Here is a 23,878-nt window from a genome sequence, read left to right on the forward strand (position 1 = left end):
TTGCTAGGCTGGCTTAGGAATCCGGGCGCGGTGCACTACCCGAGCCCCAATGCTTTGAGGCGCTCCGGGCTGCAGCATCAGAGCAAAGCGTCCGAGGATCTGCAGAGCCCCAGAGACCACCCCCTGCTCCCTGCCCCCTGTCCGAGGGGTGACCACCAGTATCTCATTCTGTTTGTTCAGAGGCTTGCGGAGTGTGAGCGCTCCGCCTGCAGCAGCAACAGCAGCTCCGCAGGAAACGGGCCCCCGCCCCGGTGCAAGGTCGGTCAGCCCCGCAGCGCGCGCTCAGCTTAGCCCCGGGTAGGCTCGCGCCAAAGCATCAAGAAACTCTCACCACAACCACTCCCTCGCCCCCGCCCCCGTCTCCCGTCCCTCTTCCCCCGTCCCTGTCCCCCGTCCCCCGTCCCCCGCCCCAGCAACTACAGCATCGACCTAACGGGCCTCCGGCTTAATGGAGCACTGAACCACCGCAGCCGGGAGGGAGGAAGGAACCTCCCCGAAAGAGGAGGGGGAAAGGCCGCATCACGGCTATGCGGGAGAAACGGCTCACCACCGGTAGGTAGAAGCTGCGGAGGAGCGCTAGAGAACGAGGGGGAGGAGCCATAGGCTTCGCCGCCATTGGTCCGCCCTGACAAGGCCCCGCCTCATGCCCCGCCCCTGAAAAGCCCAGCACCGTTATGGGGGGAAGGGGGTCCTGTCCCAAGGTGGAAACCTCTCTTGACGGAAGGAAACCTGGAACTTATACGTATCTGCAGGGCCCTGCCCCTTCCCTTCTCCTTCCATCAGAAATAAGACCGATGGCTGCGCACACATTGATGTGTGGCTGCGCCTTCAGGTTTGCACCAAGCGAATTTAGCTCCGGGTGTCTTTTGATGCCCTCCCAATAACCCGGTGAGACGAGTGCTATAATTATTATCATTAGCTCTTGCTATTTAAAACATGGGGAGGGGGGCAGCTAGGTGGTGCAGTGGATAAAGCACCAGCCCTGGATTCAGGAGTACCTGAGTTCAAATCTGGCCTCAGACACTTGACACTTACTAGCTGTGTGACCCTGGGCAAGTCACTTAACCCCCATTGCCCCGCAAAAAAAACCACAAAAAAACAAACAAAAAAAAACATGGGGAGGCTAAACAGGCGGGAAAATTTCACAACTCTGGGAGACTATTATAGAGTGCGTTAGTTGTGCCTCCCAGCTTTGTGCATCTGCACACTTGAGCATTTTTGAAAAAAGAAAAAATAAAGCAGAAAAAAGGCCAAGCAACTTGGAAGACAGACTGGGTGGTGTCATGGATAGGGCACCTGGGGCTGGAGTTAAGAAGACTCGAATTCAAATGTAGCTTCAGCTGCGTGACCTTAACATCTTAACAAGTTCCTTAACATCTGTCTGCCTCAGGTTTCTCATCTGTAAAAGTGAGGATAATATTATACCACATACCTCCCAGGATTATTGTGAGAATCTAATGAGTTAATATTTGTAAAGCACTTTGCAAACTTCAAAGCAAAATGTATTATACACATATATACACTTTAACGATTGGAATGACGCCACCTGCTGGAGAGCTACTGTAGGAAAGCTCAGCCATGAGGAGAAGGCATCTGAGGGCAAGCCATGCGGCTTTTCTTTGGCATCAGGAAGTGAAGTTTGCTTGTTGGAGGAAGAAGGGGCAAGGCTGGCTCTCTCGCTCACTTTCGCCAGGACTCTCATGGAGAGCGGAGCATGAGAACTGTAGCTCTCCGAGATAAATAGATGAATCTAGGCCTTTCTCTCTCTTCACCAAATTCTTATTCTCCTTAATAAATGCTTAAAAGTCTAAACTCTTGCTAAAGCTTATAATTTATTGGTGACCACTCATTAGATATTTTAGACAGCATAGCTAGAATTTTAGCTCCTTACAACACATTCATTATGGATATATAATGCATATGTAGTATATAAGTATACATACATATGTAGTGCTTTACAAATATTTTGTTTTATTTATGTGTGGCTAGATAGCTAGATGATAGATAATTTGAAGACCCAAGGAAGCTCTTCCTCCTAACTATCTATAAAACATATGTATATGTATATATGAATCAAATCACTTTGCAAATAAGGCAAAATATATGTACATGCTCATACATTGTGCATTTATATGGTACATGTGGCATATATGTATATATAGTGCTTTAAGGTTTGCAATGTATTTTATCAATATCTCATTTGATTTCTACATATCTATATATAATTTGAAAGCCCAAGGTCTTCCTCCTATCTATCTATCTATCTATCTATCTATCTATCTATCTATCTATCTATCTATCTATCTATCTATCTATCTATCTATCTATCTATGTCTAGCCATCTGTCTATCTCCATCCATCCATTTATATATACACACACATTTATACGCATATATGCACACACATCTGTACATCTATCTCTATCTCTATATCTGTATCTATGTACCTGGGCGGTAGATAAAGTTCCATGCCAGAAACTATTGAGACTCATCTTCCTGAGTTCAAATCTGGTCTCAGACACCTACTAGCTTTGTGACCCTAGGCAAGTCACTTAATCCTGTTTTGCCTCAATTTCCTCATCTGTAAAATGAGCTGAAGATGAAAATGGCAAACCACTCCAGTATCTTTGCCAAGAAAATCCCAAATGTGGTCGTGATGAGTTGGACACAACTAAAAAATTATTGAATGAAACACAGATATGGATATATATGAAGAGAATGACATATATCTATATATACACGTATCTATATATGAATCAAATGAGATATTTATAGAGCACTTTGCAAACCTTAAAGCAAGATATATATAGCAATATATATGCACACACATTGTGTATATAGTGTATATGTGTGTACACACATATATGTGTGTATATATGCATACACACACACATATATATAGAGCTTTATGGTTTGTAAAGTACTTTACAAATATCTCATTTATATATATAAAATTTGAAGATTCAAGGTTTTCCTTGCTCCTAAATATCTCTGTATATATGAATCAAATGAGACATTTGTAAAGCCACTTTGCAAAACATAAAACATTATATATGCACATATACATAAAAACACTATATATGTTTGTGTGTACATGTACCCATCTTACATACACAGACACACACATGCTAGCTATTATTGTTACAGACATAAAGGTCTTCCTTACTCCTAACTGAACTACTCTAGGCATTGCTTCTCTTAAGAAAGGGACACCCTGCTCCCTCCTTTCTTTAGACCATTGGGCTTTATGAAGTCCATTTTGACATTTATTCACATTAATAATAGATATGTATATAGACCTTCCCCCACTTTTAACCTATTAGATTTTGGGGAAATCCCTGTTGACATTTACATTACTTATGGGTCCATGTTCCTATTCCTTTTATCCTGGTAACTGCTTTTTTTTGTTGTTTTTGTATAGAGCAATTGAAACCCAGAAAAATTAAGGTTAAATCCAAAGTGACAATAAAGTTAATAGATGATACTTATAAAAACCTGTTTGCTAACTTTAAAGGGCATTATGGGTGTGGGTTGATGAGATAGAGAGCTGGCCATGAAATCAGGAAGAACTTGAGTTAAAATCCTTAATGTGACACATCCCATTGTGTGATCCTGAGCAAGTCAATTCACTTAGATTCTCAGAGCTCCAAGTAGCTCCTGAGGATTGTAAATTGCAATGAAGATGCAGATCTGCACTGGTATAGGGAGTTTCCTCACCTGTGAGTTTCCTATACCAATGAAATCTATAGAGCCCCTTTCTCTCTATATATAGATTATGATTACCTTTAAGTAGTGACAAAATGCCAAGTGAAGAGACATCCCCCCTCTTCATTCTTGGGAGAACATTGTTTTTTATGGCAACATTTGATGGCTGTAAAAATGAATCAGATTGAGTGATAAAAATTATTTCATTTTGTTTCAGAGCCACCAGTTCTAACAGAAGAAGGGTTTGTAAGTATATTTTAAAGGGACTGAAGTGTTTCTTTTTGCTATTTTTTAAAATAGAATTGGGTAGAAAAGAAAAAGAGCTATTATGTTTTCTTTATTACTACAAGTGATAAGTGTGTTCTCATCAGTTAATAATGGTAACAATTGGGTATAAACACTTAATGATTTAATTTTTAAAAATTGATGTTTATTAAACTAAAGTGGAATTGTTGATAGAAGTTTTCAAAAAGAAAGGAGTATGTTCTGTATTCTCTGAATGCAGGGAGTATTAATTAGATAAAGTATTAATTTATGAAAGATTTGTTAACTACAAGCTAACAAATGTTTTTGTTTTAATTTTGTTCACAGTTTAGACTTCTGATTAAAAATCAGAGGATAGTTGTTTGCATCTGACCTTTTAACACCTATTTTGTTAGCTAATTTTTCACTTTTTTTTCCATTTCAGTCTACAATGGAAATTGATGCTTTCTTGTTTGAATAACTGGTTTTGGGTTGACTAAAATAAGTATTTGGTGTGTGTGGGGGGAGAATGTTTAAATGCTTTAAGTTTACATTTAAATACAGAATTTGTCAGTCCTTTTTTTCTTTGACATCTCTGTAGTATTTGACACTATTAGCTAATCCTTCCTTTTGAAGCCTCATTCTTTAGTTTCTATGATACAAAAATACTCTCCTTCTCCTTTTTTCTCTCTGATTTGCTTCTTCTGTCTCCATTGCTGGCTTTTTTTTCTCTGTCTGATATCTCAACTAAGATTCAGCCTGTGGCCTTTTGTGCTTCTCTTTATATTCTCTTCTTTGGGATCTCATCCACCTTTACATATGTATCCCCATGTCTTCCATTATCATTATGTATGGGGCAAACTGCCTCAGTTTACCCAAATAACTCGAGGAGACCACCAAGTCAAGCAGAGACAGATTTATTACATTCCCATGGGAATGGGCAAACTCAATACCTGAGCCGCGCTAGCTAATACATGCCTTGACCTTTTATAGGGGAAGTCCCCACGCACACTAGGGCGAGCTCACAATCTAACATCCAATCCTGTCTCACCCAGGGTGTGTGTTTAGCTTGTGATCAATGTATGGAGACATGCATACGTGTTCCAGGAACAAGGGGGAAAAGGGGAGGCGGAACAAGGTCAAACCGAAGGAAGAGGAAACAGGGGAGTGACAGTCAGATGTTTCAGATCTCACAGTTCCCACTGACTCCCCTCTCCCGGCCTCTGTCTCTAAAGATATTCAACCTGAATAACAGGAAGAGTCACTCAGGTGCTTCAGCATTGTTCTGTAGTTGTGTTAATTCTAGAAGGATGACAGGGTTAAAATTTATCTTCGGCTATGTTGAGAAGAAAAGAATAATCCATTGTTGGGACCCCAGGGCCAAGGGGATTCTGCTCTGAGAAAAAGAGACATGTCACTTAACATCTGGTCTCAACTCAATTGCTGCATCCTGTGCCGAGCCCTGTCCTTTCTTCTTGAGTCCTGAGTATTGAATTGATGGGCAAACTCCCTGACCCACTCAACAAGGACTGGGGTTCTGACACATGATGGATTGCAGACAAAACTAATATGTAGCTGACAAGTGGGGAGACTGAGCAGAAGTAAAAATACTGTTAATTGGCAATAAAACTTAAAGGAGACAGTGAGAATTTGACAAGCAATAAACTTCTAAACGAACTATACTGGGGCAGGGCTGAGTACCTTCCAGACCCCATCCTCAGAGTTTAATCTGACTCAAATCCATAATCATCTCATACAATTAGCTCTTAAAGGATGACTATCTCAAGCTTTATCTGCCCAACTCTAGACCTGCCTCTCCAGTGACATACAGGGCATTTTAATTTGAGGTGTCCTGCTAACACCTCAAATTGAAGAGATATAAAACTGAATTCATCCCCTTCCTCCTCAAACCATATATCATTGTAGGTCATGGTCACTACTTTGGTTTATATACTCTTATATTGTCATTCATGGTACTATCATTACTTTTGTATTATCATTTATGTATGTCTTATTACCCTAACTGGATTATTTGTTCTTCCAGTTTAAGAGGCATGTTTTATATATTAATCCTCTCTTGCCTCCAATGCATTTAACATACTCTTACCAGATTCATTTTCCTCAAAGGATTAATGCCATTTTCTAGGCCTTTGCCTCTTTGAATATTGCTAAAGTAAGCAAGCCCATTGAAAGTTTATTTTTTTTTTGTAATCAGTTGAGATTTTTTGTAGGGTCTTCTTGTTACACTTATGTTTGATTCTTTATCTACAGATGCATACTAAATTTGATTCTTTTTTTGTTTTGTTTTGTTTTGTTTTGTTTGTGGGGCAATGGGGGTTAAGCGACTTGCCCAGGGTCACACAGCTAGTAAGTGTCAAGTGTCTGAGGCTGGATTTGAACTCAGGTCCTCCTGAATCCAGGGCCGGTGTTTTATCCACTGTACCACCTAGCTGCCCCTAAATTTGATTTTTATCTATGGATGCATACTAAATTTACTTAAAATAAGGTATTAGTATAAATGATGTTCTTTCTAAATTTTAAAAAATTGGCCAACACAAGAAAAATAACCAAACACATGGAAATGGAAGATTTGTGTCATACTGTTAGTTTTTATATTGTGTTTGTGAGATTAAAAATGTAATTCTCATTAACAAAATAAGTACAAATTACATGACAAAGCATGTCATAATGCTCTTTTGACATAATAGAAACAATTACTAATGAAAATAAGATGCTTTATCATTTGTAAAATATACTTTGTTCTTGCCAGTTGTTTTTCAACTTTTCCAGTTTAAAAAAGTTTTAGAACTGGCTATATTGGTGAACAAAACTTCCACGATAAATGCACACATTTTTCTTTGCATTTAGAAAATTTCATTATGCACTGACACATTAAAGCAAAATGGGAGTTGGATCCCCTAAAAGCATCTTCTCCAGAAGAGAAAAAAAAAAGCAAGTTTCTTCTCTCCTCCCCCTTTCATTAAGCTCCTTGATACATATATGTATATGTATATATGTGTGTGTATATGCATATATATATATGTACATATATATCTACCTTCTCTATAAGTTTGACTTTTGCCTCTTTTTCTTCTGTAACAAGATTTATTTCTTTATGATCCAGTATATTATTCTCTAAGAAATCGGTGTAGAGGATATTTCAGCACTCTCATAGTGGAGGTGATAATATTTGACAATAGAAGAAAGGTTTTAAAAAGAAAGTTGAATTTTTTCACTTGAATTCTAATTACTTTAAAAACATTTGGGGGGGCAGGGCAATGGGGGTTAAGTGACTTGCCCAGGGTCACACAGCTAGTAAATGTCAAGTGTCTGAGGTCAGATTTGAACTCAGGTACTCCTGAATCCAGGGCTGGCGATTTAACCACTGTGCCATCTAGCAGCCCCTCTAATTACATTTTAAGTTCTTTGAGAGAAGCTCTTGGTTTCCTTTCATCTTCCTTTCAGACATTAGCTTAATAAATATTGATTGACTGAAGGGGATTTGAATAGATTCTAGGTAATTTATAAAACACAGACAATGATATGGTTGTAGTTTTCTTACTTAAATAGTATAAACATTTGTTTTCATATTACAGGAAGATTCTTTAGCAACTGATAATTTGCTTGTGGACTACTTCAATGAATTTTTAAGTCTTCCAGTAAGTATTATATTATGGTTATCTTTACCCATCAAAACAAGGCAATAATGACTAAGTTCTGATGTAAATGTGTTTAGGGATAAAGTTTGTTTGAAATATTAATTAAAAGAAAGGAATTAATTCAGTTTTCTAAGTGTTTTAGATAAAATTTCTGTCTTCACAGAGTTAATCAACTCAAATAACTTTCACATGGTTTTTGGTGAAGTTACTAGGATTTTTCCTCATTTTTCCCCTTTGTCATCCTTTAAGAAGCATATATTAAATGTCTACTTTGCACTTGGCATTCATTATGATAAGCTTCATACAGAAAATAATGTAAAACGTGAAACTCTTGGGACTTGTTCCTTCTGAAAATACATGAATACTCAATTAATGAAAATAAAAGTTTAAGCTAGCATGCCAAATGCTGTGATGCTACACTTTTTTGTTTTAAGCTCTTATTCTTCTATCTCTTAGATGTTTCCTTAAATTTGTTTTTTTATAAGAATAATTTATGGATACATTTATTTCAAATATAAACTCATGTTTTTAACTTAGTCTTAGTGATATGCAGAACAGTTTGAGGAAAAGATATGGCTAATAATACATGAGAAATAGTAGTTATTAATGTGGATGAGGTGGACAAAACTTTTTTTGAGCTGATGAACTATTTCTAAAAGTACATGTGGAACGTTCAAGGAAGGTAATATTTTAAATCCGCATAGAAAAAATCCTTGGTATTGTGTTCTTAAGTTTTAAATGTCTTAAATGTTTTAGTGAATGAAGAAAATAATGCATTATTCTTTGTATTAGAATATTGATAAGTTCCTTTCCTTGGATTTAAATGCCTTTCATGCCTTGGTATTTTGATGTAACTGATCTCATTGCTGTGTGGGCACACTTTTCTCCCCAACTTATACCTCAGATCCCTTCAAAATTGTTCTCCATTCTCCCCTCCTTTGATCTAGTTTCAGAAGAGGTTTCTCTTCTCTGTGCCAAAACCAATCCATTTGTGCTTTTGATTCCATCCCTTATTTTCCCTAATTCCCCTTGCTATCATCCCTTCTTTGTCCCTATTTTTTTTTTGTGGGGCAACGGGGGTTAAGTGATTTGCCCAGGGTCACATAGCTAGTAAGTGTCAAGTGTCTGAGGCCGGATTTGAACTCAGGTACTCCTGAGTCCAGGGCCGGTGCTTTACCACTTTGCCACCTAGCTGCGCCCGTTTGTCCCTAATTTTCAATCTCTTCTTATCCATTGGCTCTTTCTTTGCTTCCTACAAACATCCCCCAATTACGTGGATAAACAAACCAATTTATAGATAAGTTAGTTAAGGGTGTTTTGTCTTTGTGTGTCCTCAGTGCCTGGCACATAGGAGTAACCCATTAAGTGCTGGCTAATCCTTTGGTCACTCCAGACACTTTGGTGTCAAGGAAAGTTGGCCAGGAAATGTAGTAGGCTGACATTAAAGCTCCAATGTGCTCTAAGTTTTTTATCTTGGAGGCAAAAAGTACATTTGCTTGAGTGACAAATTCCACCCTTATGCTATCATCCTATATATCTCATTCCTTTCAAAATCCTAGAAAAAGTTATTGATAATTATTATTACTTTCACAACTACTACTCAGTTGATCTCTTCATAGATAAATCTAATAGCTTTTTCTCAGTCCTTCTGTAGGAGAAGAGGAAGTATCCATGGTATGGTGGGGAAAAGGTTGGCTTTGGAGTTGGATAACCTGGATTCAAAGGGTTTTCCCACTTACAAATTGTGTGATCTTGGGCAAGTTACTTTTCACTGGGCCTCAGTTTTTCCTTATCTGTAAAATAAAGGGATTGAACTAGATGACCTTTAAATTTACCTCCTAACTCATTAAATCTGTGATTCTTGACCTCAGCAGCATCTGGCAATAATAAATTCCTGAAGTCTCTGTCTCCTGGTTCTCCTACCTCAGTGACCATTCTTCCTGAGTCTCTTTTGTAGGATCATCATACACATTCCACAGTGTGGATATATACCAGGCCTTGAGATGAGAGCCTTTTTTTCTCTCTACATTCTTGCTCTTGGTGAGCTCTTCAGCTCTTACTTGTTTTGTTTTGTTTTGTTTTTGTTTTTTTGTTTTTGCAGGGCAATCGAGGGTTAAGTGACTTGCCCAGGGTCACACAGCTAGTTAAGTGTCAAGTGTCTGATGCTGGATTTGAACTCAGGTCCTCCTGAATCCAAGGCCAGTGCTTTGTCCACTGCACCACCTAGCTGCCCCGTTCAGCTCTTATATGTTAAACTATCATCTGTGGCCAGATGACAACCAAATGTACATGGCCTTTATGTCTCTTGAATTCCAGTCTTCCCATCATTAACCGCTTGCTATACATCTTTATGTGATATCTCAAAGGCATCAACTCAAAATAGAACTCACTATCTTTCCCCTTATGCTCAAGGTTTTCCTTGTTCCAAACTTACCTTTCTTTCAAGGACCCCACAATCCTTCCTAGTTAACCAGGTTTGTAACCTAGGAGTCATCTTTGACTCTTCACTTTCTGTCACTCCCTTCACCATATTTTGGGTGTAAGCTTTTTGTCTTTGCCTTGTGGAATATTGTATTCCAAAATCTCCTCTCATTTATAATAGAAACTATAAAGTCTTTCTGACTGAGTGGCTCCTTGATATTTGAACTTCTTTCTGTGTGCTTGTAGCAGTTTTTCTTTGAAATGGGAGCTCTGGATTTTGGCTGTGACTTTTCTTGAATTTTTCCTTTTGAGATTCCTTTCAGAAGGTGATAGTTTGATTCTATCTTCTCTTTGTTCTCTGGTTCTAATAGAATCAGGCAGTTTTCATTTATGACTTCTTAAAATATAGTTTCCAGGCTTAAATTTTTTTTCATTCTTTTGGATTTGTTTTATTGTTTTTTTAATTCTCACAGAGCCATTGCCTTCCACTTGCCCAATTCTATTTTTAAAGAATTATTTTCTTCAGTGAACTTTTGTACCTTTTTTTCTTACCATTTGGCCAATTCTGCTTTTTAAGGAGTTCTTCAGTGAATTTTTGTGCTTTTTTTTTTTAACCATTAGTCTATTTTTAAGGTGTTCTTTTCTTCAGTATTTTTTGTGTGCCTCCCTTACCAAGCTGTTAATTCTCTTTTCATAACTTTCTTGCATAATTTTAATTTCTTTCCCCAATTTTTCCTCTACCTGGGAAGGATCTTAGCTTAAAAAGGTCAAAATCTCTCACTGCATCCAGGGCCATCTCAAGTCATCCTGGTGTATATTTGCACTGGACACAGATGGCTCTGGAAACAGTGACGTTGGTGACTTTGCACAGCTCTCCCCCACTTAAATCCAATTCATTGCAAGATATGACATCACCTACCAATGCCATGGTCCTCTTTGAGAACAAAGGACAAACAACAACATTTCTCTTTAACTCTCCCAGGAATTCTTGCTGGTCTTGGGTCCAATTAGCATTTTTTTTGAGGCTTTGCTTGCAGATGTTTTTACATTGTTATCTTCCAAGTTTATGTTTTGATCTTTGCTGTCACCATAGTAGCTTTTTAATGGTCAAGTTCTTTTTTTGTTGTTTGCTCATTTTTCTATTTCTTCACTTTGAACTTTATGTTAAAGCTGGCCTCTGTTCACTTGGGGTGGGAAAGCACTGTGCAAAGTTTCAGGCTTTTTGTGGTGTTATTTTCAGAGCTAGATGTGGGGGTCTGTAAATTTTTGGTATTTCCAAAGTGGTTATCCCAGAAGAGGTGTGATCACTGCTCTTTTGGCCTGTGTTCTAGTCTTTGTCCAGGAAAGGCCCTTGTTCCCCTATAGCTGCAAGTACTAGTGCTCTTCTGGTCCAAGTGTACCATGCTACCTGTTCTCTATTGCCCCTTTATGGAGTGTCTAACTTCCCTATATCTTGTGACTTTTTGTTGACCATAGGGCATTCTGACAACCCTGCAGCTTTCATGAAGCCCTTTACTTTTAGTGTTTCTGCACATAGAGCCTTGCAGGCCATGTCTGGTCACACTGAGAGGTTGTCTTGTGCTGGTGCTGGCTTTACTGGCAGCCCCCTTTTCTATTGCCCTCAGGTTTATGTCTGAACTTGGTGGAACAAGTCACCATAGTTTCTCATTGTATTTCTTGATCATTATATAGTATGGTATATGAACTTCAGGTTTTTACTGGAGTTGGGTATGTGAGTGCAAGGCAATTTGCCTCCTGTTCACATCACTCTCCTTAGCCAAACAGTTGCCAGGTTTTGTGAATTCTACCTCCAGAACACCTTTTGCATGCATCCTTTTTTTTTTTTAACATTCACATGATCACCACCCTCATTACCTCTCTCACCTAGGACATTGCAATAGCCTCCCAATCTTCTTTCTTGCATATGTCCTCTTGTCTCTAGGCCCTCTTCCACACAGAAGACAAATTTATCTTTCTGTAACATGGATCTGACCATGCTGTTCCCCTTCTCAAGTGGCTTTGTTGTTTCCCCATTAACCCTAGGATAACATGTAATTTGGCATCTAAAATCATTCTTAATTGGTCTCCAATTTGTTATTTCAGGCTGATTTCTTATTACTTCCCTTTGTACACTCTGTGATCTAGGCACATAGGCCTACTTAGTGTTCCCTGGACAAGAGACTCCATCTCCCATGTCTTTGCACAGCATATGTTCCCCATGCCTAGAATTTTCCTGTACCTTAGTTCCACCTTCTAGAATCCTGAGCTCCTTCTGGGACTCAGCTTAGGTGTTAACTCTGTTAATAGGCCTTAACTGGATCCCTAAGTTATTTGCATTTGCCTTTCTCCAATGAAATTGTATTTATTTTATATAGATTTTGTTTTTACTTATCATTATATTTTTTAGGGGAATGGGTAAGCTCCTAGAAGGCAGGGATTGTTTAATTTTTGTTTTTGAAAACAGTGTCTAGCATAATACCTGGCACATAGTAGGTGCTTAATATTATGAAATGCTTGTTGAATTGTTGAGTACAGTCTCCAACTTCCAAACTTCCAGTTTCTATCAAATATGCCACCATCTTTCTAGCATCTTAGATTTGTAATCTTGGTGTTATTGTTGACTCCTTATCTCTCTCACCTTGGATATCTAATCATTATGCCTTCCACCTTCACAATATCTTTCACATTTGACCCCTCCTTTCCACATACTTAGTAGTGGTATTGCTGGATCAAAGGGTATGCACAGTTTTATAGCTCTTTGGGCATAGATCCAAATTGTTGTCCAGAATGGTTGGATTAGTTCGCAACTCTACCAACTCTAGTAATCATTTATATTATAAAACTTATACAAACATAGAAAATTTAAAAGTATGAGCTAAAGTTGAAATGATATTTTATTCTGTGATCAATAGAGAGTCACTGGGGTTTAGTGAGTGGGGAAGTGGCACAGTCGGATCTGTGCTTTAGGAAAATCACTTTGGCAGCTGTGTGGAAGATGGATTGGAGAGGGGAAACACTTGAGTCAGGGGAGACCAATTAGGGTGCTAGCATATGCTCAGGTGAAATGTGATGAGGGCTGAGCTATCGTGATGGCTGTGTGAGCAGAGTGATGGCTCCATGTGAGAAATGCTGTGAAAGAGGAAAAGACAAGATTTGGGAACAGATTATGTATGTGGTGTGATGAAGAGTCAGGGATGACACCAAAACTGCAAGCCTGAGCGAGCGATTGTAAGGAGAGTGGTGCCCTCAACAGAAACCAGTCACTTAAGAAGACGAAGTGGTTTGAAGGAAAAGGAAATGAATTCTGCTTTGGACAGATTGAGTTTGAGATCCTGTGGGATATCAAATTGGAAATGTCCAAAATACAGTGGCAGATGTAGACGTGGTGCTCAGGAGAGAGCCTAGGACAGGATAGATAGAGAGATCTGAGTCATTTGCATACAAATGATGAGTTCGGGAGTCATGAAGTGATGGGGGAGGCTTGGGGATGTTATGGGAGGAATAGGGTGGTCATTTTTGCCTGATTAACTGTTGAGGGTCCTTGAATCATCTTAGTCTATGACTGCCCTTAGAGGTTCCCGACAGGGACAGTCTACTGGGAGGGAAAATGGATGGGTGGGTAAGGGAGAGTATTGAAAGGAGTGATAGAATGTGAAGTGATATGGGACCCATCCTCCCGCACTCTGATTGGTTGATCTTGAAATCCTTGGGGGCAAGTCATACCCCCTTGGGAATTATTCCATGCTCCTCACTTTGGAGACCACTAGCCTAGATAAGGCAGGGATTTTTGACCTGGGCTACATGAACTAGAGCTTTTTAAGAAAAATATTTTGATAACTATTTTAATATAATTAGTTTCCTTTGTCATCCTTTTTGGTTTGCTTGTTTTTCATTGTAAAAGACTCTGAGAAGAGCCTGCCAGAGTGTCCCATAATATACAAAAAAAGGTTCAGAACTTCTGCTCTGAGGGTCCTTCCAGCTCTAGAATTCTATGATTGTTTTTATGTGCATTATTACTTTTATCTTCTCAACTAAACTATAAGCTTCTTGAACATAAATCTCTTGTAGAACCCTCTGCTTTGACTTTCACACTTTCCTTGCAGCATATCTGTATAACTTTCTCTCTGTACTCCTGTTTCAAAAGTAACAACCCTAGAAGTGTGGAGAGGTTATAAACAGACATAGTTGGTAAATGAGCAATTTATTAATCACTTACTATGTGCCAGATGCTGGGCTTGGCACTAGTGATACAAATAGAAGCAGAAAGACAGGCCCTGTCCTCAAGAACCTTACATTCTTTTTTTTTTTTCAGGGCAATGAGGGTTAAGTGACTTGCCCACACACAGCTAGTTAAGTGTCAAGTGTCTGAGGCTGGATTTGAACTCAGGTCCTCCTGAATCAAAGGCCAGTGCTTTATCCACTGTGCCACCTAGCTGCCCCGAGAACTTTACATTCTAATGGAAAAAGACAATCCTTAAAAATAAGCTGAAAAGGGACTTTTAGAAATTACACTATTTTCTCATTTGACAGATGAAGAAACTTGGGCTCAGAAAAATTAGATTACTTGCCCAAAGCTGTGTAGCTATTAATGGCAGAGTTTGGAATTAGGATTTACATCTTCTAATTATTAGTTAAGTGTTCTTTCCACTGTACTGTTTCCCTAGGGGTCTATTGCATGATCCAAGAACTGATGGTTAGTAACCACCCCCAAGTTATTTTTTGATGAGGGGAATCAAGGACAATTGCCACTATTATAAATGATTATGGCACTTTCCAAATTCTCGCTTTCATAACTTCATTCTTTTTGTTCATATGCCAAGCTTACATTCAGATATTGTTTTCATTTGGTGTCTGGGAGGTTTCTTTGCTGTCAACTCTTTATGTACAAGTGTTTGCTTGTTAAGATTTCTTCTATATTGGAGTGTGGAACATTTCTTTTTGTTTTGTGTATTTTATGTGCAGTGGATGTTGTGGGGTTGAGTAGATGGGCCCACATAGAGACTTAGGTTGGTCCTTTGTGGGTGGTTTAGAATGTTTGGGACACTTATGGTTTGCAGAAGCTGGAGGGGTGGCCTGCTCTATGCCCCTGCAAGGATAGGTATGTCATATGTCTGCCAGACCGTGCTCAGCTATGTGCCTTTGGAATTTTACCATAACTTTTTTTTTGACTGATCTTAAGCATATTTTTGAGCTATAAACTATTATAATTTATTACAGCTTTTCTAAAGAGTTATGTGGATTTTGGGGGAGCAGGAAGAATGATTTTGTTAAGAGAGGATGAAGAAAAAAAGAGTAGGAGGATAAGGGTATAAGTGACCATGGCAGTGGTTTTTTCCCCCTCTCAAAGTTTAAAGGTTCTAAGGTTAACTTAACTTCTTTGGAGGTGTTGGCAACACTTTGGTATAGAAGTATTTAGGTCTGTGGCAAAGCTGGGTGTCCTTTTGCAAGCTTGTTTATATTTAGAAACAGGACACAAAGAGCTTTGTTTAAATAGCTCTAGGCTAAAAGATAAAATTATATTTACTTCCATCTGATTATTCCATGAGTCCTAATAGATTATGATTAGACATTCACAATGACAAAATTTAAGTTTAAATGAAAAGAAATTGTCATTGGCAATTAGCTTGTCACATGGAAATAGTCAGCTGTTTTTCATTCACTGATTTGTGTGTATTTAAAAAGTACAGCTCTGAAGCTCTGGAGATAGACTTGGAACAGAGATGAACATGTAGTAAATTAATCTAGTCATTAGTTTTTAATTTAAATACTGTTCAGCTAAATAATTTGGCATTCAGAGAATTTCACTGGTTAGCTGTTTAAGCAAAATCAATAATTACTTCCAGGTTGGGGTTGGCGTTTTTTGCCTCCTTTTTAAAGAAATTTGGAAATAACAATTTATTATGGCAAATATATTTTCATGCACTTGATTTTCCTGTGAAAATATTTTTCACACATGGATGACTAGTACTACAAAGTTAACTATCATCACCTTCAGGTCAGTTCATTTTAGAACATTTGGAATAAAATAAATACCCTTTAAAAATAGTACATTTGATTAAAGAAAATCAGTCTTAGCAACCTGCTGAGGGATCTAGGTTTGCTACTTAAACTGAAAATTTTGCTTTTTTGGTTTATTCAAGAGAAAAGGTTAGTTGTTATCTAAAGTCTCTCCTCTTCAGCTTTTTGATGAAAAGACTCCTGATATGTTGAGTTTTTCCTTCTCATTGCCCTAGACTGGCTTTGGGAATAATGCTCATAAGATTTAGAAGACTCCCAAATCAATATATAGAGGGTAAAAGATACATGTGGGAGGGAGATTGTGAAAGTGGGAGACAAGGCTGGCCAAAGAGAAGGGAAGATTGTAATTTAGGGTCGAAGACAAAAGACAAATCCTTCTACCCATTCTGGGACGGAGGACCCAGTTGAGTTGTATGTCGTGTGCATTGTGTCCTATGGCTGGGCCCTGGGAAGTATAGGTATTTGCGAAGATCCTGGCAGGTCAGCTACATGAAAGTAACCAAAATGGAGTCTGGAAAGTTTTGGAGGACTGACCTGGGTTTAGCCTGGAAAAGAAAAGAGCAAGAAGAGATAGATTCGTTGTCTATAAACATTTGAAGGACTGTCAAGTAAAAAAAAAAAAAGAACGTTTGTTCTGTGTTCCTTAAAAAGTCCAAGTAGAACCAATAAGAGGTAGATTTAGACCCAAAATAAGGAAATATTTTCTAATACACTGGCCAGTCCTCCAGTGGAATAGGCTGCCCTTATTTGGGAGGATAATGAGATCCTTTTCATTGAAGGTATTTAAGTAGAGGCTGGATGACCCACTGTCAGAGATGCTGTAGGAGAGGTATTCACTTTGTAGGAAGTTGGGCTATACATTGCATAGCTGTGTGAACTTGGGTAAATTGCCTTTTATTCTTTAGTTTCATTGTAAAATAAAGTGAGGGTGGGAGGGATCACAGATTGAGAGCTGGAAAGGAACTTCTGTGGGCCATCACCTCTTAAATCCCCTCAATTCTCAAAATCTATATGCTGTATGATCTTTACCTCTTAAATTCTAGAAATGATATGAATTGAATGGTAGTAAATCTTAGAATCTTAGACAAGAGGAGGTTTCAAGAAATCATCTGTTCCAGGTCCCAGCCTTTAAGGTAGATGAATGTTTTAAGCCATATGCTTGTTTTCTTCCTGAAGACCCTTAGGATTAGAAATCCTACAGTTTTCCTTGATAGCAACCAAAGTCCATTGGGAATAGCTGATTATCACCAGTTTTAATTTAAACCCATTTTCTTTCTTGTTTAACATTTTGTAGACATGGAGAACAAGTGCTCATCATACTCTTTATAAAAACATTTCATATTTATGAACAGAATAATTCCTGGGAATATAGTGCTCATTCACTGTGAGCTCTTTATTTTCTACTTCTCTATCTCAAAACCAACATTATTTCCACCTCATTCTTTATTTTCTCCAGCACCTGAATAGGAGCTGGCTCTTTTTGCCAAGGGAGCTCTTGACATATTTAACCCCCCCCCATCCCCTCCTAACTTATTCCATGGATTATACCTCATTTCCTTTTCCCTCTAGCCTTCAATTAGGCCCTATCTATAGGGTTCCTTTTCTATTAACTTCAAACATGCCCATCTCCCCCATCATTTTTTTTGGTGAGGCAATTAGGGTTAAGTGACTTGCTCAGGGTCACACAGCTAGTAATTGTTAAGTGTCTGAGGCCGGATTTGAACTCAGGTCCTCCTGAATCCAGGGCCGGTGCTCTATCCACTGCACCATCTAGCTGCCCCTATCTCCCCCCATCTTTAAAAAGCCATGACTAGAGCCTACTAATTCTCTCAAGCTATTGTCTTATATCCCTCTTCTTTCTTAGCCAAACTTAGAAAAACCTATGTAGACATATTTGTCTTCTCTTTCTCTCTTCTTACTCTTCAGTTTTTGGCAGTTTGGTTTCTGACCTCATCATCACTCAACTGAAACTTTTCTCTCAAAAATTACCAATGATCTCTTAAATACCAAAAAAAGTCTCCATTTTTTTTCTAGTTCTCATCCTTCTCTACATCTCTGAACTATTGGACACTGTTAACCACCTGGTTTTCTTAGACCTTTTTCTCTCTAGGCTTTAGTGACTATTGCTCTTTCTCTATCTTGGTTCTTCTACTACCTATCTGACTTCTTTTTTGGCTGATCATCCATATTATGTTCTCGAACTGTGGATGTGGCAGGCTCTGGCTTGAGCCCTCTTTTCTCTATATACTTTCACTTGTGTTGACCTCATCAGCTCTTATTGTTTAATTATCTTCTCTGTGCAAATGATTCACAGATTTTCATTCCCAGATCAAGTCTCCTGCCCTACAGTCACACTTCATCAACTGCCTATTTAGACAATTCAAACTAGATTCCTCAGAGACAACTCAAACTCAACATGCCCCAGACAGAATTCATTACCTTTTCCCTAAAACCTTCCCCTCGACCAAATTTCCCTATGCTTGCTGAGGGCACTATCATCCTTCCAGTCTCCCAAGTTTGTAACCTTGGCATTATTCCTGATTCCTCGTTCTTCTCCAACGCACATTACAATCTGTAGCCTAATCCTGCTTTCATGTCTCTTGCATCCTACCCTTTCTCTTTACTGACAGACAACTACATTGGTTCAAGAGACTTCATAACCTTTCACCTTTCCCTCCAATTACTCTCCTGCCTCCTTCTGAAGTTATCTTTTTCTGTTGAGGTCACCACGATTCTTCCAATCACCACCTTGGTGTATAATCTTTGACTGTTCACCCTAAATCCCTAATAAGTTGCCAAATCTTGTCAAATCTACTTCTATAATATCTCTTGCATTTAACCCTTTCTTCTTAATCACAGAGCCCACTACCTTAGGTCAGGATCTTATCTATTACCTAGACCAGTGGTTTTCAAATAGTATTTGGCAGACTCCTGGGAATCCTCAGGACTCTTTCATTGGGTCCACAAGGTCAAAACGAGTTTCATAATAATACCACGACATAATTTTTCCACCTACATAGCTGTGTGAGGCCAGATTGTTTTCATATACAACATATCACAACAGATTAAATGCAGAATCAGATATGAGAATCCAGCTGTCTTCTATTAAGCCTGATATAAAAGAGATTTGCAAAAATATGTAGAACAATGCCACTGTTCTCACTAAATTTTTCTTGTTTTGGAAAATGTTTTTTCAAAAAATGTTCCTTATGTTAATATGTAATGGATTTATTATTTTAAAGTGAGTAAATATGAAAATTCATCAGTTTGAATTTCTAATATGGTAAATATTGATAGCTATAGCCCACATAAATAAACAAAAGTTCTTTGGGTCCTCAATAACTTTTAAGAGTGTAAAGGGGGTCCTGAGACCAAAAAGTTTGAGAACCACAGATTCAGACTGTTGCAATGGCCTCTTAATTGTTCTCCCTTATTCAAGTCTTTCTCTAATCTACCCCTAACCCCATACAGCTGCCAAAGTAATTTTCCTTACGTGAGAATTTAACCATGTCATTTTCCTGATTGATAAACTAGAGTACTTCCCTGTTGTCTTCAGGATAAAATGTAAACTCTGTCTGGCTTTTTAAAAGGCCCTCACAATTTGGCTCCAACTTATTTTCAAGATCATTATAACTTATTCCTCACTTTAGTGTGCTGAACTTTTTTTTGTGTGTGAGGCAATTGGGTTTAAGTGACTTGCCTAGGGTCACACAGCTAGTAAGTGTCAAGTATCTGTGGCCGGATTTGAACTCAGGTCCTCCTGACTCCAGGGCTGGTGCTCTATCCACTGTGCCACCTAGCTGCCCCCTTAGTGTGCTGAACTTTGAAGCCAAAATGGGCTTCTTTCTCTCCCCCTCTCTCCTTCTGTCCTCTCCTCTCTACCCTTCTCCTCTCTCTCCTTTTGCTCTTCCCATCCCTGATGCCTAGAATGAACTTTTCTCTTTACTGAACTGCTTTGACAGAATCACTCCCTTGCTTCAAAACATAGCTCAATATCACCTTCTACATAAGGACTTTATATACATGCTATCTTCCTCTATTAAATGTAAGCTCCTTGAGAGCAGGGATTTACATTTTTGTGGTTTTTATCCCAGCATCCAGTACAATTCCTGGCATATATTAGGTTATTAATTAATACTTATTGATTTTTTTTTGTGGGGCAATGGGGGTTAAGTGACTTGCCCAGGGTCACACAGCCAGTAAGTGTCAAGTGTCTGAGGTCGGATTTGAACTCAGGAACTCCTGAATCCAGGGCTGGTGCTTTATCCACTGCACCACCTAGCCACCCCAATACTTATTGATTTTTAACTGAAATGATCCCTAGCTTGTTCCTTCCCTAAGTTAAAATTTCCCTATATAACTTATTTCTCATTCCTTTGATCACTTTTGTTGCTTTTCTGTGGATCAAAGCTTCACATCCCTTTTGAGTTGTGACCAAGATTGTGCAGGATTCTCTAATAAAAAATTTGACTAATTCAGACTATAATAGAAATAATGCCTTTCAGCTTTTGCAGATTTTACCTATTTTAATATAGGCTGTTATCCTTTTGGTTTATTTCACAGTGGCCCAAGGTAACAGAGATGTGACCCCATGCACTTGTGTACTTGTAGAGGCCTTGAATTGATTAGTTGATATTCTCATTCTACAGTCCTGAGACTGATAAGAATCTGAAAAGGGAGATTTTTTTTATGATATTCTCCTTGGTCAGGAATTTATATTATCTTAGAGAGTAATATATTCTATTTTAAAATTCAACATACATTTATTAAGCACTGAACATTTGCAATGCCTTATGATTCAGAGAGAAATTCCACACATTTCTTTGAAGGACACATCTATTATATATTGGATTTCATTTCTTACCATAAAACCCCCAACATTTTCGCACAGATACTAAATCACATATTAGTTTATTGTAATAAGTGAAACAATTTCTTGTTTTTCCTCTTCAGTGCTATGAATTTTTTTTGTATTTCTGGCCAGTTGCTTTCCTGATTATTTGATACACTTATCCATTTCAGAAATTACCTCCCTCATTAATTAATTCTAGTGTCTAACAGGCATTGTTGGGAATTCCTTCATTTTGTCTAACCCCCAGACTTTAGTTGAAATCTATTCTCTCTTGAATGTCTGTACTCAAGCATCTCAGAAGACAGCTGATTTCATCACCTATATAAGAATTATTCATATTCAGTTCAATTCCACAAGATTTTTTTTTCTAAAAAATCTTAATCTTAATAGTATTTTTTTCCAGTTAAATGTAAAGATAGTTTTCAACAAGAATTTTTAAGCACTTACTGTGCATGAGGCACTTTGTTAGGCACTGGGGATTCAAAGATGAAAAGAAATAAGTACCTTCCCTTAAGGGGCTTACATTCTACTTGGGTGATTACAACAGGTGTACAGATTAGGAAATAAGAAATAATTCAAGAGACAAAGTCTCCAATTTACATAAATTATATATTTAAAGATGGTTATTAAATGCATTCTTAAAGTGTTTTCCTACAAGGAGAATATCTCATTCCCTTTAACCTTGTCTATAGTTCTTATATTCTAATTCTTCTGGTCTTTGTGACTGCTCTATAAAAACTTTTCAAATTTTTCATATCCCTATCAGAACTAGGGCAGTTGGTAGATGGAAGAGCTATCTATCAGTAATGGTAAATCTGTTTTTAATCTTCTGCCATCCTCCTCCATGGTGTTTTGCAAATGACATTGTAGTGTAAACTGGTGTTGCCCTTGGCTTCATATCTCACTGCTTGTCAAGAAGCTCAAGTATTTGGTCTATTGTGGTGATGTTTCACATCAGTAAAGTTCTTTAAGAAATTACAATCTGCGGCCTGCTCTTCCTTCTCAATCTCCTATGGATCCCTCTAGAAGTAAAGATCAGGCATCAAGGCAGTGACAAAGGAGGAATTTCAGGGTGAATGGACTGCCCCTACCCCAGAATTCACTGCTGATCAACCAGAGGTGGCTGATTGGTCTGAGGGAGTGCAGGTGCCATCTGTGCCCATTCAGCAGTTCCCTACTGAAGACTGGAGTGCTCAGCCTGCTACTGAGGACTGGTCTTCATCTCCTACTGCTCAGGCCACTGAGTGGTCCTAAATTTTATCCCAGGTGCTCTAATAGAGAAGGAAAAGATTCTTGAAAGAAAATAAATCTTGATTTCTTAAAAAAAAAAAAAAAGAAAAGAAAAAAGAAATGACAATCTAGAGTAGAGGTATCAAACTCGGCTATAGAACTCCAAAGGGTGGCCAGAACCAGATTAAAGTGTAATGGGGAATTATGTAACAAAACAAGTAAAAATACAGTATAACATACACAGTGAGATAATCTATGGGTTTCTAAGATAATATGTAGTCTATTGTGCTATAAGAAGTGACAAGCAGGATGATTTCAGAAAGGCCTGAAAAGACTTGTATGAACTGATGTATAATGAAGTGAGCAGAACCAGGAGACTCTTGTACACAGTGACAGCAATATTATTTGATGAAGAACTGTGAATGACTTGACTGTTCTCAGCAATACAATGATCCAAGACCCAAAGGACTATTGATGAAACATACTATCCACCTCCAAAGAAAGAGCTGAAATTGATTGACTGAAGCATGCTATTTTTCACTTTCTTTCATTCTTTTTTCTTTTATTCAAGTTTTCTTATACAAAATGATTAATATGGTAATGTTTTACATAATTGCACATATATAACCCATATTGGATTGTTTACCACCTGGGGGCGGGGAGAGAGGGAGGGAAGGAGAACTAACATTTGGAACTCAAAACTATAAATAAAAATGTTTATTTTTTAAAAATGTATATAGTCCTGCAGGGATTTTTTTGACACCACTGATCTATAGTAAATGTCTCCATTTTTCAAAGATAAAATTATGTTTAAGTGGGTATAAATGGTTGCTTAAGAGTATAGCTTTAAAGCTGAAAGGGATTGCATATTCTAACACCCTCATTTCACAGATGAGGAAAATGATACCCAGTAAAGAAAATGTCTTGGTCACAGAAATAGTATGATGACAAGAGCTGGCATTTGAATTCAAGTGATGACCCTAACCCATTGTTCTTTCCACTGGGTCACACTTTGTTCCTATGAATAAAATGTACTTGAACACATAAAGAGGTCTAGATGGACATGTTATCTTTGTATTCGATGTCAGCTTCTCATCTTTATCTTTCTTTAAAAAATAGATCTAGTATTGATTTTTTTTTACCTTTGCTTCAACCATTCAACAGTCTGGCTGTTCTCTGGTAGCTGATTCTGAAATGACTTCAACATTAGTAACTAGTCATTTCTTGTCTGTTAAGATATAGTTATAGTCACTTTAACTTTTTGTTATGATGTTTGTTGATTGCTGTTTCTAACATTTTTGACTCCTTTTCTAGGTAGTCTATAAACCACTGGTCTCTTTCATATTTTGATGCTAAACCATATTTCCAGCATACTTTTTTGCTACCCACTTTTGCGCTCTTCATCTTGAAGTCATCAAATATCAATATATATGTTGACTCAGTTTGGAATATCTTTCAAGTTTTTCATAGTTCTTCATCTCTTCATATTTGTAACAGATGTTGGCACATACTCTGCACTTCGTTTTGGTCTGTTTGTTCATGATGAGTTATAAGCCCAGAAAAGGTGAAGTGACCAAGTATCCTATGAAATAATGTTTCTTGTTGCCCTTGGATGCATACTGAAGCCAAGTGACTACAACTCCTTTATTTATCTCCCTAGGGAGAACCTCAGAACTGCTCTTCCATTTAACTATCATCTCTTTATCTTCTAGTTTCATTCATAGCAAGAATTTCAACATGATTGTAATTTA

General features: G+C 38.0%; 1 protein-coding gene across 1 annotated transcript in view; it reads left to right on the forward strand.

Moving 5' to 3' along the window:
• Window positions 1–438: 438 nt before the first annotated feature.
• Window positions 439–23,878, forward strand: part of RGS22 (regulator of G protein signaling 22) — a 154,728-nt gene continuing 131,288 nt past the window's right edge. Inside the window, exons 1-3 of the mRNA XM_043976316.1 lie at window positions 439–552; window positions 3,922–3,950; window positions 7,544–7,606. Of these exons, the coding sequence (XP_043832251.1) occupies window positions 528–552; window positions 3,922–3,950; window positions 7,544–7,606 (117 nt within the window). The 5' untranslated portion in view covers window positions 439–527. The remainder of the gene's footprint in view (window positions 553–3,921; window positions 3,951–7,543; window positions 7,607–23,878) is intronic.

Source organism: Dromiciops gliroides, chromosome 1 (assembly GCF_019393635.1).
Source record: "Dromiciops gliroides isolate mDroGli1 chromosome 1, mDroGli1.pri, whole genome shotgun sequence".
In the NCBI taxonomy this organism is placed as follows: Eukaryota; Metazoa; Chordata; class Mammalia; order Microbiotheria; family Microbiotheriidae; genus Dromiciops; species Dromiciops gliroides.